Source organism: Lepidothrix coronata, unplaced genomic scaffold, assembly GCF_001604755.1.
Source record: "Lepidothrix coronata isolate B3197 unplaced genomic scaffold, Lepidothrix_coronata-1.0 Scaffold0, whole genome shotgun sequence".
In the NCBI taxonomy this organism is placed as follows: domain Eukaryota; kingdom Metazoa; phylum Chordata; class Aves; order Passeriformes; family Pipridae; genus Lepidothrix; species Lepidothrix coronata.
Window position 1 is genome coordinate 9,071,455 of NW_016690180.1, and position 17,485 is coordinate 9,088,939.

The following is a 17,485-nucleotide window of genomic DNA, read 5'->3' on the forward strand; positions in this document are numbered from 1 at the left end:
GCAGCACTGACAGAGAAGTACAGTCAGAATTAGGCCTCAGATTTTACTGGCAAGAGCAATTGTACATCTCCTACCCAACACATAGGCACAAGTCTGGGCTCCAATATATTCCAGCAGTACAGCCTGAAAGTACATGCATCAGAAATCTGGATGCAGGTGAGCTGTGGCTCTGGGTAGAAACAAATAAGATTAAAAAACTCTACTACTACAAATTTAGTTGCTTCACAGCCAAGAATCCAGACACTAATGTGTTCAAAATCAGTGTCTGTTATCTGGATCCTAATGGCAGCTGACTTTTTTTCTGCTCTGAATCACCCCAATTCCATCGTCAAGCTAGCGAGCATGTCTGAAAATGAAGATCCCAGTGTGCCGTGCTACAGCAAAGCTTCAAGACATCAAATACAGCATTTGTGTCCCACCAGGGCCCATTAGATTTGTGCCACCAGCACAGCTTAACACTGGTTTCTTTAGTGCCCTCAATTAAATGCTTCCTTCACTCACAATAAAGGCATGCTGACAGACGCAAGATGGGGAAAACTGCTGTCATATGCATCCTGTTGGATGCTACTTTTGGAAGGACGACCATCATTCTAGCACTCTGCAAGTGTTGACCGGTGCAACAGTGTAGGAGAGGCACAGGCATTTGGGAGAGACTGGGAGACTTTTAAGGGGGAGGAGGGGTGTTAAATAATTTCAAAGCGAAGCCAGCCAGCCGAGGCGAGGGGAGGAGCTGGGGTAGGGGCTTCGCTCTTCCCTGGGCCGAGCCTGGCAGCGCGGGAGCGCTTTGCCAAGTGGCAGCCGGCTCTGGCGGCCGCTCGGGCCCGAGCCCAGCGCGGCTGCGGCCCCGCGCCCCCGCCGGGCGGAGCGGGCAGGGGCAGGGGGGCGCTCGGGGCGGGTCAGCTCGGGTCAGCTCGGGCCAGCCCAGCCCAGCCCGGCCCAGGGGTCGTGCCGCCCGCCCGCCGTGCCGGAGGGCGCCAGAGCAGCGGCTCCGTCCAGGCGCTTCCGGGCGCGCCGGGCGGCGGGGGAAGGAGGAGAAAGAGGAGAAGGAGGAGGAGGAGGAGGAAGGGAGGTGTGGGTGGAGGGGAGGAAAGGGGAGGGGAAGGAGGGGTGGAGGGAGGCCGGCTTTTTTAGGAGGGAGACCCTCCTTCGCGGCCGCCCGCTCGCAGCCATGGCTTTGAAGGAGGCGGGCGGCAGCATCCTGCCCATCAGCGACATGGTATCGGGGCCGTCGGGCTCGCCGTTCCCCGAGGTGGTGGAGCTGAACGTGGGAGGCCAGGTGTACGTGACGAGGCACTCCACGCTGCTCAGCGTCCCGGACAGCACGCTGGCCACCATGTTCTCCCCGTGCCGGGGCGGCCCGGCGGCGGCCCGCCAGCTGCCCAGGGACAGCCGGGCACGCTTCTTCATCGACCGCGACGGCTTCCTCTTCAGGTACGTGCTGGATTACCTGCGGGACAAGCAGCTGGCGCTGCCCGAGCACTTCCCCGAGAAGGAGCGGCTCCTGCGGGAGGCCGAATACTTCCAGCTGGGCGACCTGGTGAAGCTGCTGTCGCCCAAGGTCACCAAGCAGAGCTCGCTCAACGACGAGGGCTGCCAGAGCGACCTGGAGGATAGCAATTCGCAGGGCAGCAGCGACCGGCTTCAGCGGGCGGCGCTGGACAAGCGCTCGGGCTTCCTCACCGTGGGCTACCGCGGCTCCTACACCACGGTGCGGGACAACCAGGCGGACGCCAAGTTCCGCCGCGTCGCCCGCATCATGGTGTGCGGTAGGATCGCCCTAGCCAAGGAGGTCTTCGGAGAGACCCTCAATGAGAGCCGCGATCCCGACCGCCCCCCCGAGAAGTACACCTCCCGCTTCTACCTCAAATTCACCTACCTGGAGCAAGCTTTCGACCGGCTCTCCGAGGCGGGCTTCCACATGGTGGCTTGCAACTCCACCGGCACCGCCGCCTTCATCAACCAGTACAGGGACGACAAGATCTGGAGCAGCTACACCGAGTACATCTTCTTCAGTAAGTGCTGCCCGCGCTCCCGTGCCGTCCTGCTCGTCCCCACCCCCAGGGGATGCATGACGGTGTCAAGTTAAAAGTACAGGTGCACCCCCATACTCTAGCCCCTGCTGTCCCAAAGCAACATGAAGCTGGAGAGAAACGTGGGCTGCCCCCTTTCCCCTGTCACTCGTTTCTGTCACTGCCACAGTTCAAGTTCCATTTTGTGCGTTGTGGGGGCGGGACAGGGCTGCCTGATGCCCCGTCCGGAGCGCGGCGTGGAAGTAGCTCCCCCCACTCCGTGAAGCAGCCGGGGCTGCTGCTACCTTTTGGTGCCGAGGGGAGAGCTGACCCCTACGTGTCGGGGTCTCCCGGGGGAAGTCGCGGAGGGTCGGGATCGGGGGGCTGCGGCGCCCGGAGGGTCCCTGCCCCGCTGGTCGGGCGCGGGTGCGGTGCGGGCACGGCTCCGGCTCTGCTCCGGCGCGGTGAGTTGCGGTGCTCCCTGCCAGCCAGGCGGCGCAGAGATCTCAGCGGCGGAGCCCCGAGCAGGGAAGGGTTTTAATATTTTATTGCTGCGTTTTCTTCGAGTGAGCGCACTGCGCCTGGGCACGGTACCCGGGAGGGAAGGAGCAGCGAGGGCACAGCCAACTTCCCGAGGAGCAAGAAAGAGTCAGGCTCTAAGGTGGTAGAAAAATGGAAAAGAGAAAACAAACCACTGCGTAGCCAGTACACAGCTCCTGAGCAACTTCGCTAGTTGGCTGCGGGTAGCCTTGAAGGTTTCGGGTCACTCGCAAATCGGAAAACTGAGCGATAACGAATGAGTTTCAATCTGGCAAAGTATGTAGTGCTATGTAGGGCACTGGCTGAGCAGCGGGTTCGGGTAATGAAACCGCAGCTGGATGGAGAACACAAACCCCTGGCAGAGATTTGTCTTTGAAAGAGAGAGGCAGCCTTAAACATTACAGATGTGTTTGATAGTCCAGTGAGCCGGAGGAAGAGAGAGATGTTGAGCATTCACTTCTTTCTTCTGCCTCTGTGTGGTCTCATGCTCCCTAAGCATAGGAGGGGCGAATTGGCAGAGCATCTGCCTGCCTCTGTGGTGAGGTGGGAGATGCAGCCTTCAACTAACTTCAGTAACAGGGCAGCTAAACATAAGCAACTTGTTTTGTCTGCAAAACTGGACTTAGGCACAGTACTTAAAAAAGGAGGGAACTGTGAATGGTTTTCTACTGGGAGGAGAAACTAATTACATTGTTGGGATTGCTATATATTATAGAGGTGGTTACCACCCTTTGCTTAGCAGACTGAACTACTCAGATTAGTCTTCAAAATGGTATTAAAACAGTTTTTGAAGAGTCATTGCATAACTTATATCTGGTCATATTTCAGTAAGATATGTAAAAACTGAGCTGTAGAGGAGCTTCACATTCTCCTGGTTGGACTTCTATTAAGTATTTTACTATCAAGTATTTTATATTGTTAAATCATTTTTCTGGGAAAATTGGACATAATTATTTTTTAAATAGTAGAAATTCCTTATTGTTATTATCAAGACTATGAAATAGTCTGTTCCATGTGCTTAGAAATAGATTCGTAGGTGCATAATTATTTGTGTGCATTTGTGATGCTCATAATGTTTTAGTTTTTTTTGTGTGTGTCTGTGTTATGATGAGGTTGCTGTATACAGTCCTCTAATTCACATCACTGTTCCAAATTAATCCCTGGTGTAATACCACTGATTTATGTGGAATAATGCCAGGGATGAATTGGATGTTGTACATCATGATTTTTGTTTTGGTTTTTAGTACTCCAGCTTCTGATGTTATGAAAAGTAAAACAGTTATTTAATTATTTAAATTGATACAGTTAACTGAAAATTTGTCTTTGCTTAATGTTTTGGGTGGGTTGGCGGTTGGTTGGTTTTTTTTTTTTACTTCTGAGTGCAAAAAATGGCTGAGATAAAAGTAGACTGAAAAGATGTCGATCGTATTTTAATTTTTGTTGTTTGTTACGCATTTAGAAACCTTTTTGTATAACAACTTTGTACATTGTTGTGTGATCAGATAGATTTTTCTGAGATACAGCGAGATGGAAACAACACTTAAGAAAAATCACCGAAGTGGGTAGAGAAATATGCAAAACACGGTCCCTGAAGTAAATGCTTTAGGAATTTTTTTTTTTCTTTTTAAATCTGACTAGATGCCCAATTGATGGAGGCTTGATTAAAAAATACTTTATTATAATAATAATTATAAAATGCCCTAGATGGATTGGGTGCTTGCTTTTGCCTTGCCCGACTGATGCACAAGAGTCCAGCAAAGGGAGAGCAAACCTTGGAAGCCTTGGTGCTCTGCAACAGGAGTGGGAAGATGGGTCAGGATTACTGGCTGTAGGGTCTCTAACAACACTAGCCAGGATCGTGTTCCTTCCTAGCTCACAAACAAGGCTTACTAGACAAGGAGAAGAGCAGCTGCTTTTCAGTTTTTTTATTTACCAAATGTCCCCATGAACTCCAGAAAGGAGGCAGTTTTGGTTGGGAAGTTACTGATTTCAAGAACTCTCAGGGAGAATGTACAACCCTGGACTGTGTCTTACAGACAAAAAAATATCAAGACAAAAGACTTTAGGGAGTCCATTCCAGTTTTGGCCAGTGCGTGAGGCTTAATTTGGTGCTAGTGGAGAAGAAACCTTGTTTTATGTCCCGCTGGAAAAAGCTGTACCTGCATTTGCATTTGTTATTCACAGCATGAGCTTCTGCAACCAGCAGCAACTGTATTAGTTGTTGATTGGTAAGTCTATAGCAGTCATGTAAACTTTTCTTTCACCGTTTCTCGTGAGGGCTGTGGACCGTTCTGCTTCCTAGTTATGGTAGATAGCAAAGTGATTGGAAACATACATGAAGATGTATACATTCTGCCTGTTTCCTCAGGTCAAAAGTAGGTGAATAAGTTTCTCACCAAGAGCTACTAAGGAATATTTGAAGGCCAGAGGTTTAATTTGTGGTTTGTGAAACAGTTTTCAGGTCTGTTTCTATTATCTCCCAAACTTCGGTAGGTTTTTTGAGTTGAAATACCATCTATCACTTTTCCAATAAAATGGAAATTATTTTATATTCTTAAACATTCCAGCAGATCAAATTCACCTGGGATACTGCATATATATTTAACTAATTTATGAAATGCTTAATATCTAGGGATGGATTAGTCAGACTAATTCTGATTGAAAAACTAGAGGTTGTTTGAAATTGCTTACCAGGAAATAATGCTTCAGCCTTTGGCAACATGTCCTGACAAATACAAAAACAGACTTTCCTTCTTAGTATGTATAAATCCTATAAAAAATGTTACATTCTTTGCCTCCAGTGGTGTTCAAGCTATCATGCCTGCAATGACATCTTCATTTATCTACACGGTTAAGCACATGGCCAGAATTTACCCTGCATCTTGTATTGGTGGCTTAGTTCTGAAAAGTGCTCATGTATCTGTTCCGTGTGTCCATTACAATTCCCATCTCCTAATGGTCAATAAAAGGAATAAACTTTTACATGGTAGTGAAAAGGCTCTATCAGAGTGTACCACCAACTTTTTCCTTTTTTTGTTTGTTTGTTTGTTTTTACCCCCCAATAGACTGCTTCCATGTTATTAATGCTCTCACCTCATCACACATGGGGATGACTTGGGTCAGGTTAACGTAACATGAAATTCATATGCAGTTTGGGAAAGAGGCTGAAACTCTTTTGCTGCTTAGTTTCAAACTGCTGTGGAGGACAATGGATTAATTATCTGTTGGTGTGCAATAGGTGATGGCCTTCAGAGAAGTTGCTTCTAACTGGGTGCAGGAGACCTTGCTTCTTCATGTGACTGTGGGCACTGTAACGTACCTTCTGTTAGCTTGCCTCTTTGTGAAAAAAGGGTGCAACGTACATTGTTTGGTTGGGGTTTTTTTGATTTTTTTGGGGGGTTTTTTGTTTGTTTTTCTGTGGTTCACTGTATCTCTTGGTACTGTTGTGTAGTGCAAGATTGCCTGTGCGTGCTATTACTATTTTTTCTTCTGTGGAATCTAATTGGTCTTAATGGATTTTACATTTAGCATCTGCTATGCAATCTGACTTATGGGTGTTGAGAGCATTGTGCTCAGCTGGAAGCTTTCTGTGCTGAACTGACATCTTTATTGTAGGAAGAATGCAATACTATTTCCTGAAAACTTTGATATGCTTTCTATGTTGACACTCCTATTTCACATGTGAGTTTCTGTTTCCTTGTCTCTTGTTTTTGCTTGTTTTGCATGAATTTATGGTGCTTATTTTCCACTTGAAGTCACAGCACTCTGAGATTATATTGGTTGCTGTGGAAATTGTCATAAACAAGTGATAATGACTTTAATCAGTGGGGAATAAGCAGTTGGAAGCAATGAAGTTTTAGGAGACAATGTGGTATTTTGAAAAAAACAAAACCCAAAACTCAAACAAAATTATGCTACCAACCCCCCCAAAAACCCACCAAACATCAACAACAAAACCCAACCAAAATTGTTTGTGTCATTGCAATAAAAAGGAGAAGAAAACAGAAGGTGATACTTGAAACATAGGGAACAAATGTATGTAAAATACTTTGAGGAGTTTGCTCTGTAAATGCCAAATCCAATTCAAGGTCACACTGGGATAGCAAGGCGATAGTGAGTCAGCAGATAACCCTGAACTGCTCTTTTGAGGGCAGAGTGGTGTAAGAGCCATCCTGTGGGTGATTTCTGTGACCATGCCAAGCTGCTCTCCAGCCATCACTGCTTATTTGATGGAGTTTTTACTATGTGGAGTATACATGTGCTTTTTTTTTTTTTTTTTTTTAATATGGAACAAATATATGTAAGATGTGCCAGGCTGGGGAGAAAAGAGACCAAGGCAAAGGTAAAAAAAGGGTATTGCTTCTCCGTGGCACATTGAGATAAAGTTGAACAATTTACTTTGAGCCTGAACCAGAGCCTCAAAGATTAGAGTACAAATTTGTGGTGGTACAGGATGACAGAAAGGATTAAATCAGTATCACAAGCACAGTGTAGAAAAGCTTCAGTTTTCTAACAGTGTCAAGATCTAGGAATGTTGTTTCTGATAAGACTACTGAGCAAAGCCCTTAAAAGAGAAATTTTGTAGGCAGCCCTGTGACTTTGGAAAACTGACATAAAACTTCAGGATATTCTGTCTTATGATTCCAGCTCTACTCTAATACATCTTAAAAATAAATAAATAATAGACTATCTTGGCATTCTTCCAAAATATATGTCCTTGAATCGCAAGGGATGAATCAAAGCGTACAGTTATAAATTACTAATATAAGAATATCTTATGCTACCAATTGACATAATGTGATAATCTAGACTACTGGTAACTGGTATTCTGATTTTAGTCATCATTTCAACCAAGAAACACTATTTCAGAATTATTTTAAAGGTGAGATTAGGAACTCTGAACAAATATGGCTTTTTAGTAAAAAAATGAAATCAGCCTGCATTCAACAGCTGGTATAAAGACACTGCTGCAGTGAAAAGCTATGCCAGGAACCTCTTGATTTTTCTTACACTTCAGTCGAAATATGCAAAACTGGACACAATGATTTGCGATCACATTTTATTCAGTATGTTCAGTTTGTGGTCCTACTACAATAAAATCATATTTTTAAGTACTGTGGAGCCTTTTTAGTATTTAGAGCTGAATATTGGAACTATTGTGTGGTATTTTAAAAGTAAAATTAGAAATTAACTAAGAAAATCAACTATCCTTGGTAGTATATACAAGGATCAATGCTAGATAAGAAGTAAGCAAGAATTGATGCTTGCAGCTGTTGTTTCTGATGTTGGGAAATGGAAACACACTGGTTTTGATATTATCCCAGACTGGTACTTCTTGTGGATTACTTGAGAAAAGGAGTGACAGTGTTGGAGAAGCTGACTTTGCTGGATCTGTACTATTTTGCAGGAAAAGCACTTCTTGGTGTCAGATCACTTAATAGATTTTCAAGGATTTATGACAGTAGTTGCAGGGAAATGTTTACTTTTCCACAGTAGGATGAGCAAATCATATTTTATTTTTTCTTTAGTGTCAACATGACATTCTAGTTATCTGCTGTTCAAGCACAGAATTTATGCATACAAAAACTTTCCTTTTAGTATTGTTCCAGGCAGATGATTTAAAATTAAAACATTTCTGCTAATAAAATACATTTTACAATATGTTTGCTTTCTCAGTATGATATGGCTGGTATTTCACTGCTGGTTTTCTCCTTTGCGGCAAATACCACATTTATTATACCGTGGTGAGAATTTGTGTGGCAAACTAAAATTCTCCAGGCTTTGCACCAAGAGGGATTTCATTGATTGTCACATTATCCCCTTTCCGCCATATTTCCACATTTAAACACAGGTCTCCAGAAATGAAAAACTGCTCAGGCAGCTCTATCAGAGGTCAAAAGTAATATTCTGTGGGTATGAGGAGAGAAGTGGCCCAAAGACCCTCTTCTTGTCCAGCTGAATATCAGCATGACCTGAACAAAGTGACCAGAAGTAACCGCTTGTGTTCCGTTGTGTTACCAGTTTAAGGGTGAGATCTTTGGTGAGCCAGGTGGGCATAGAAGGAATGTGTGTAAGGTGGTTGCATCCGTCTCACCTCTGGGCTGCTCGAGACTGGTGGGTTTGGTGTAGATTGCAGCCAGCTTAGCATTGCCCTACATTGTCTCAGCAGCTAGGCAGGTCCTGGGCGTCACGCGCTGCAGGAGAGGTGAATAGCACAGCCATGCTCTGGATTCTCTCTCAGATTTTTTCCTCCGAGTTTCTGTCTCCAGTTTTGGAGTACTTTAGTGCTAGAGTCATGTAAGAAGTCTGTTACAGAGTTAAGCTGACCAAGGTCATGTCTCCAGGGCTTTTTCACACTACAGATTGGTTATTTGGCTTGTGTTTATTTGACGTGGTATAATTGTTGAAAAAAGCTGGAGATGCTATACTAGCTAAAATCCTAACCTAACAAACAGATGTTATTTTTATATCCAAGAACAATTTTATTTCATTTCCATTTACAAGATCTTTGTTTCTTAAAGCATGTGGAGTACTAATGCCACTCAAATCATAGCTCTTTTATAAACAGAGCCACAGGAAGTCCAGTGGAAAATGCTTAAAAAAAATTACTAGGCAAATTTCATTTTGGCTTTAGCAAATCAAATGCTTCATGATGGATTTCCTGGGGATGTTGTTTGCTCCAGCTTGATAAAACTGCATGTTCTTTTTGAGAAGAGGTCATTTATACTTTACTTAAAATTCATGTATTGACTAAGCGTTAAAGGAAAAAAAGCACTATGTCTAAAATGAAATTGTCATTCTCAGCAGTGTTTAAGTACTTTTATTTAAATGTTTTATTATTTTTTGTTTTTTTTTTTAAGCCAGTAACAGCCGTTGCACATTTAGCTTTTGCCTCATATAAATTCAGGAATATTCAGTGATTTAATTCCTTTTCTTTTTTTTTTCTTTGACCTAAATGGGATTAATCATATATGTAAGGACCAACAGTGTGTGAAACTCAGAATCAAGTTCCATTCAAAACTGCATCTTCACTGAGTCTGAAGCAGCAAATAGTCTTGAGCTAGTCTTTCATGTAGAAGTGAAATGCAAACTACAGGAGTGGTTATTTGGTTTCATAACTGTTTCTAGAAGACATAATCCTGGCAGGAGTTAAGCAGTGATGATTTGTATTTTTTTATGGCAACTTTAGAAACTAGTGCCATTCCACTTTGGTTGCATTTTATCAGATTCTGGTAGCTAAACTTGTCATGTTTGTTACATATTGAGAGTTTAGCTTCAGAAGGCGTATTTAAACTAAAGATGGCATCTTGCTGCAAGGTGCAACTTCATTTATATCATCACAGCTCTAAATATTTTGGGGACTTCATCAGACACTGGTAAAAATCACAACGGTGTTAATGAGAGTCTCAAGTTTCTAGCAACAAGATAAATACAATGCTTTAAAAACTTTTCTGCAAATATTATTTCTTCTTGAAACTTGATACTGTCATTCTCAAAGTTGCTCAAAAGAGGATTCAAAGGAATGGAACAGCGTGTTTACCTATTCTTTGCACTATGTGGTCTGCCTGGCCATAAGCAGTGTCAAGACTGCTCTCAATTACAGCTGCTGCAATGATTCCTTCATCAATATCTTGCAGTTGAGAGTAGTTGGGTCAAAATTTAGTTGTTTCCTTTCTCTTTTCTCCTAGTATGCCTGAACCCTATGGCAGGGGCTCTGAGCAAAAGGGGTGCAGAGACAGGGGCCACTGCCTCTGGGGACTGTCACTGCCTCCGGGTGGCTGCCACGTCCTCGGGGCTCTGTGCATATCTGGTTGGCTTTGTACTGCTCACCCGGTACCTGACCTGTTTTCTGTTCCAATAACATGCACTTAGGAAATAAGGAAAACTAGTGTGGCTTATAGAATAAAAAATAATAGTACCTCCTTTTGAAGGGATTTTACAACACTTGTTTAAAAAATACTGTGAATAACTCAATCCAGAGACAAAATTCAATCACAAGTGCAACTGTACATGGCAACTGGTGCACTGAAGTAGGTATGCTGCACATCTCTTCAGGGTGAGAAGGTGTGGGCTGAGAAACTGGGGGGAGAGGTCAACATCATCATTAACTTTTATTAATGAAATTAAATATTCCAAGTCTTCACTTAGCATATGTTCAGTTGTATTATATTTAATATGTACAGAGATGTTCTCTTTGCGTTGGAAGAAGGATATGATTCAGAAACAAAATCAGTTAATATATTTTATTTTCTATATAAGCAAACAACAATAAACTTCAGATGCATTTTTATCTTTTCTCTTTAATCCTTGCTGGGTTTCACCCTTTAGCAGTATTAACAAATATTCCTGAAGGGAGAAGAGTTGGTGCTTGGGGACTCTTGTCACATTTTGTTGTAAACAATCTTCTGCAACTTAATAGAGATTCTTGTAAGGATTGCAACTCTGTCAGTGTATTCCATGAAAGTTATTACAAGTGTACTATCATTCCGAAGGCTTTGTATTGGTGAACATTTTATGTCACAGGGATCTTTGAAGCTTTTTATTCAATAATAGGAGGAAAAATGGCCCAGAATTGCATAATTTCATGATTTACTTTCATAATGTCTTACTTTCATAGTGTCTTACTAACAGTTTAATTAAACAAGTTTCCCCCACACCCCCATCTGTTTCCATAAAAACTACCATACCTGCAAAACTATGACAGTAATGACAAATGTCCATTTTGTGTATACAGAAATATTCTCTAACACTCTGGTTCTTAATCTAAGCTTTTTTCTTTCTCATTGAAACTCATGAATACAAAATAATATGAAAATCAACTACAGAAGGGCTGGAAGGCAGATAAAATAAATCAGTAAAATTGAGTACCAACAATTTAATCAGTGTAATGTGTAGATAATGCAGTGGAGAAAGATTAAAACTAAACACCACTTTTTGCTAGTTTTTCTTAGTAAACACATTTTCTTTCCCTTTCTTCTCACAGTCACCCTTTTATAGGCAGTCACGTCTCAGTATTATTCTCTTCAGACAGCTGTTACTACTTCTGTTGTTAATGCCTGTTGTTAATGTTCTGTGGCTTTTGAGCAGATCAGAAAAAAAGCGAAGGCATGGCTGTTCTTGCCTTTCCACCTATTTTTGTCTCTTTTCAGTGTTTCGTAATATAAATATCACTCATTCTGTCCTTCTAAAAATACCAATATACAGCTTTATAAAAGTGTGATCGATATTGCTGAAGTTACATTGGCTTAAGGGGGGGGAGAAAGAACAAAATAACTAAGCTTTTTATGATGCAAGATGGAATGGGACTAGTTCAAGTAAGGTTGTGTGTGTCCTCCTTAAATTTCAAAATTTTGGCATCAAATCCCACACCTGCCTTTCCATGTTTTCCTTTCTGCTTTTTTACCCATTTGAAGAACCCCCTCTTTGCAGCAGGAACTGTCAGCATCTGTATGTGTAGTTAAGTTAAAGCGTAAACCGAAACTCCATAAGGAATATAGCTAAGACCACTGTAATTAGTAATCCTGCTTGGAATTTTTACTTTCCCAGGAACCATAGATTTTCATTTTCTCTGTCAGCAATCCCTCAGAAAGCTGTATTTACCTGTTTTAGTGTTATCATAGCTTGAAAATATAGATTTCTCATCTTCATGCTGTCAGTTTTTTTCTGGGGATGCAATAAATGCATATAAGGTTTCTAAATATTGTAGACAGACAGTCAGTGTGTTTTTGCTCCCCCCAAACATATGGAGTAGCAGATAGTGATATCCTTTGACTTCAAAATAATCCTATAATTTAGGGTAGAAGGGACAAACTTTTCAGAAATGTTTCAGTTATTTAGATATATTGAAATTTTTCCAGTTGTACCTCATAACCTGCTAAGTTTATATCTTCATATGACTTTTAGCTGCGCAGTAATCCAACCTCCCATCATAACAACATTCACATTTTTATTCTTCTCCTTTCAGTATTTACTTTTTCCACCTGTAGCTGAAGTAGTTTGGTATCTAAATTGGTGGAATTATGCCCCTAAATTATTGCATCTGTGATCACATTTAATTACAGGAAGCAGAATGGGCTTGTGGCAGAGGAGATTAGGTTAAATGCTGTCTGTCTAATCAGATCCCTGGTGACTGTCTCCTGGCAGTGCTTCCTTCCTAAATCCCGCTGCTGAGGATGCCATGAATAAAAGCTGCATGGCCTGTGTCCATGTCTGCAGAAAACAGTTTTGCTTTTCTGAGTCGAGGGGTCTGATATGGATTTAGGAGCAAAGCTGAACATTGCTCACCCCTGCCAAAAACACATATGGGGCTCTTGGTGCTTTTGGGTGGGCTTGGCTTTGTGGGGCCTGTGGCTGGTCAGGGCAGGGCTGTGGGGAGCTGGAGAGGGTCCCTGCTGCCGTCTTGGGGTCTGCTGGCCCAAGAGAGCACAGCTGAAATGGGTCCTAGGCTGGACCGGGGAAACTCAGTGGGTCTGTCAGGGCCAGAATAGCTTGGTGGTGTCCCCTGGGGGCCTGGCGCTGTGGGGGCCATGTCTGCATTCTGTGAACACCAGCAAATCAGCCAAGAGCTGCATCCTCCAAGGAGCTCTGGCCAGGCACCATAATCACAGGGCCTCAGAATACCAGAGCAATGAGTCGGGGTGGAGTATTCCACAATTTGAAAAACTTTTAATAAACAACATGAGAAATACCTTCTTAAGTTATTTTTCTGCAGGAAAAGTGAAGAGTTCTTGGTCAAAGGCACTAGTAAGGCAAGAGTTGCATCTAACTAATATTTATGCAGTCATATGAGACACTGTTTGTGTTTCTGTGACCATGCTGCTGAAGCAGGTTAAATTCAATAGTAATTACCTTAAATTTAATGTAATTAATATAAATATTCTTTATGTTTGGCTGCAAAGTATGAAGAGAAAAAAAGCACCTGTTATAAGCAGTTGGTAACTTGGAAAAAAAACATATTGGAAAAAAAAGATTACTTTTTAGTCTATGTAATAATGTTTTATTTATAAATAATATTAATGATGTGATGGTATGTAGCCTTTCTGTGTTGTCAGACTTATGATGCATATAAAGTATGAAGGAACCTTGGGGGTTGCTTAGCTGCATTTTCTGAACATACTAGAAATATTTGGAACTTTGAGAAGATGCACTTGGTTTTTGTAAAACATTTTAATATATGATTTTGGAGTTGGGGTTATCCTCTGTCATCAGTAGTGAGGCTACTAGCAAAAATAGTTATTCTTTTTAATGACCCAAGTAATGAATCACATTTGAGAATAATACAGCTCTGATCTCCAAATCAATGCTTGCAATCCGGAGTGTATTTTTGGAAAATCCAGTCAAGTTCAGTGAAAATTTCTGTCCGCGCTTTGAGTACTGGGCAAGTAGCAGGGATAGACAAATTTGAATTCAGACTACTGGTTTGGAAAATTTAGTTTTTTGTATCACCTCTGTGACTTGCAATAAACTGCACTTATTTCTTTTCTTTCTTATCATGTGGTTATATTAGTGGTTTAGCAATCCAGAAATTGACTTTTTACCATCACCTTGATTTCTAGCATTGGTTAGCTCTCAGTCACTAATTTGCTCAATTAAATCAGTTTATAACAGTGAAAGCAATACTATTAAAAGCTCTTCATTATCAAGCAGTCATATTACAAGAGTGTTGCAAGGCACTAGATAATTACTGCTGGTTCAGAGCGTGTTGCCATAATTTCTGTTCAAAAAGGTGTATGGTGTTAGACTGTGGATCAGGAAATTAAGACTATTAAATGTTACATGTGGTAGCCATATAACACTCAGTGTTCAGGCTTCTTAATAGACTTATAAGTTCCTTGTTAAAAGGCAAAACATTTCCTCCATTAAGGCAGTCACGTGTTGGACCAGGCTGTGCAGTGATGCTATGCATGTTGTGCTTATTGGAGGCTTTCAGGACTTGACCTGATGAAGCCCTGATAACCTCATCTGACCTCATAACTGACCATGCTTTTGACCAACAGGTTGGACTATTCCTAAATTATTACATGATTCTCTTTTCTGATGTGATTGCATTGGCTATTTGAAAACACTTCTCAGAAAAGGAATAGTAAAATGCTGCAGGTAAATTAAGTAGATGCTACAAAACTATAAATTCTGATTATTCTGAGAATCAAAAACTTCAAAGCCTTAACTTTATGTTGTCTTTTTACTTACATTTGTGTGTCCTACTTGTAGTCAGAATTGGAACAATTACTTCAGGAGAAAGTTTCTTATAGGACTTTCTGGCCCAAATTCAAAACAAGAAAATGTTAAATAGGCCACAGTTGAGAAAGTATCTGAAAAAATTATCAAAATAGATGTTGGATAGCACTGCAGTTGTTGGTCACATATTGCTTGAAGAAAGAACTCTCACAAATTTAGCATATCACCACTGTTTAAACCTCTAACCATTTTTTTTGTCATTTCTTAGAGAGATTCTGTTGCTGTCTGTCACGAAGGTGACAGACAACCTTGAATTTCTTTCGGTTACTCTCCATTTCAATGTTTTTAATCAGTGTTGAGTTCCTTTAATATGACATATTTTTTTCTGGAATTTGTCAGCCTCTGTACTTTTCCTTTAGCATAGCTTGAATCAATTTATGTAGCAACTGCAAAAATGCTGAGAAGGATTATTTTGGTAGCCTGAAAAACTTAAAAAAAATAATCATACAGCAAATATGAGCAATGCAGAAGTATTTTTTATTAGTACATTGCCGAATGGATGCATAGCATAAATACAAGATAGTTAATTATTAGGATATTTAAAAAACTTTAATTTTTTCCTTCTTGAAATTTTAATGTAAGAATAGAACATGAGGCACTAGTAACAAGGATTATACAAAAAATTGTTGGCTGTTCCTCTTGCTTTTCCCACATTACTGAAAAGATTGCTGAAGTGATGTGTCTGGAGGCTCTTTGTGCTGTTAAAACTTTTCTTATGACAATAAACTAAAACAGAAGCATTGCTTGCATTGATTGACACCTAATGGATAAATATACATACGTAAAAATAGAGAAGCAGCTTAATAAAAAGATCTTAAGAAAGTTCTTATGTCAGCTGTAGGTTGTCAAAACACTTTCGATGTCAATGGAATTGTGTCAGTTATGCCTAGTAATATATTTCCTTCTCTAAAGTTATTCTCTTGGGTGGGAAATGTATTGTTATGGTGCAGTACATTTCCACCAACATTTATGGTGATGGAGGGATTGGGAAGATTGGTACCGATATCCTTGTTACGAGCTCACCTACATCTTCTTAGAGAAGGTTTTGGGTGTCTTGATGGCTTGAGCTAGTCTGTCCCTCTGTGTCCACATTAAATATGATGCAAAACCTATGCTTATGGTATTAAAACCCTGTAGCTTGGCTGTATTTTGCTTCTGGGAGAGTGGCAGAGATGGCTTCCCTAGAGAGGAGAAGAAGGGATCCTGAGGAGCAGCAGCTACAGGGTTTCAGTGCATCCCTTCTTCCTCCTCCTAGGTTGGTGCAGTGACCTATAAGCAGTGGATTGCGGAGCTTGGCTGCTCAGTGATTTGCATAAGTGACCTCATTATTTCAAAACTTCTTTCAGGTTCTTCTCCAGACTTCATTTGGTCTCTTAGCTTTGCTTCTGTCTGTGTCATGAGCTACAAGCTTTTCTTCACAACCTTGAGGGACAGATAATTGCTTTATATTTTCAAAGTCTGAAATTCATATATGATTATTTGAATCAGGATCCTATTGTCTGCTGTGCTACATTTCACTATCTTTTCAGTGCCCTCTTTCCACCCGTATTTGTAGACTAACATTGGAACTACATTAGTAATGAAGCAACACAGTATTGTTAAATATTTCTTAAATCTAATATATCATGAACTTAAATCTATGCATCATATATAATTGTATTTATCTATCTGTGTTTAACAATCTAAATATTTAAAGGAAAGACATTAGCTAGATCGTGACATCCTGGCTCAGTATTATAATTGAGTCATATGGTGGCTTGGGAGGCACATAACCAAGTTCTTTATGAAAAGTATTTTGCCTTGTAATGTTATTGACAGACTTTGAATACCTGGCAAAACACTTTATTTCTTTTTCATAGCCTGCATGAAATTGAAGGTTATACCAATATAGTTCAGAATCACAGTGGCATATCATATATAATTGTTGTGAGTTTGTACATTTTACAAAAGTTAAATGAATACCTCGTTGATCCATGGTGATTATTAGAATGTTTATAATGTTGCGTTGGTTTGTTTTGCACTATGGCATGCAATACAAAAGAATTCCTACATTATTTTATACAAGCTCATGTTATGTGAACTTTCAGTCATTGATAGCACTTGTAGTCTAAACAGGGTTTTGTTGTGATAAGGATGATACAGAATATCTGCGTCAGCCAAGCAGTATGTAACACTGTCTTGCTATAGTTCTAGAAAGAAGTAGATTACAGTGTTACTTGAGTACTTAAAATTCTTGATCATCTCTGGTAATATGAAGATTACAACCAGTTGTAGAAATAATGAATAATATAAAGGTGTTTATAATCAATGATCTTTATGAAAGCTCTGCAAGTTTTGTAAAAATGTCTTGTCTATGCTCCATTGGCTCATTTCATATGCACTTAACTTCATCTGTACAAAGCTGGTCCAGGTGAAACAGGTCAAATCCTTTGCATGTTCATAGAACAACTGTAGGTAATTTCATAGGACACAAAACAATGGAAACTGGGGCTGCATGGACAGGAATGTTCTTGGAAGACAAGAGAAAATCTTCAGCTAGTACAGATGAAGAGGCAAAACTCAAAATTTTCTGATTTTCTGGTCCTACAGGTTGTTACGTTGCAAACTTTCCATATAACATGATGATACGGTTTGAAGCTGGCTCCCTGCCAAGTCCCCAGACCTCACCACAAGACTCCCCCCCCGCCAAACCAAGGGAG

The 17,485-nt window shown here is 41.1% G+C and overlaps 1 protein-coding gene across 2 annotated transcripts in view; it reads left to right on the forward strand.

The window, feature by feature from the left end:
- The first annotated feature begins 1,108 nt into the window (after positions 1-1,108).
- The window catches only part of KCTD8 (potassium channel tetramerization domain containing 8), a 97,778-nt gene continuing 81,401 nt past the window's right edge, over positions 1,109-17,485 (forward strand). For both annotated transcript variants that reach the window (XM_017805592.1, XM_017805601.1), the window contains exon 1: positions 1,109-2,012. In XM_017805592.1, the coding sequence (XP_017661081.1) occupies positions 1,169-2,012 (844 nt within the window). In that variant the 5' untranslated portion in view covers positions 1,109-1,168. The remainder of the gene's footprint in view (positions 2,013-17,485) is intronic.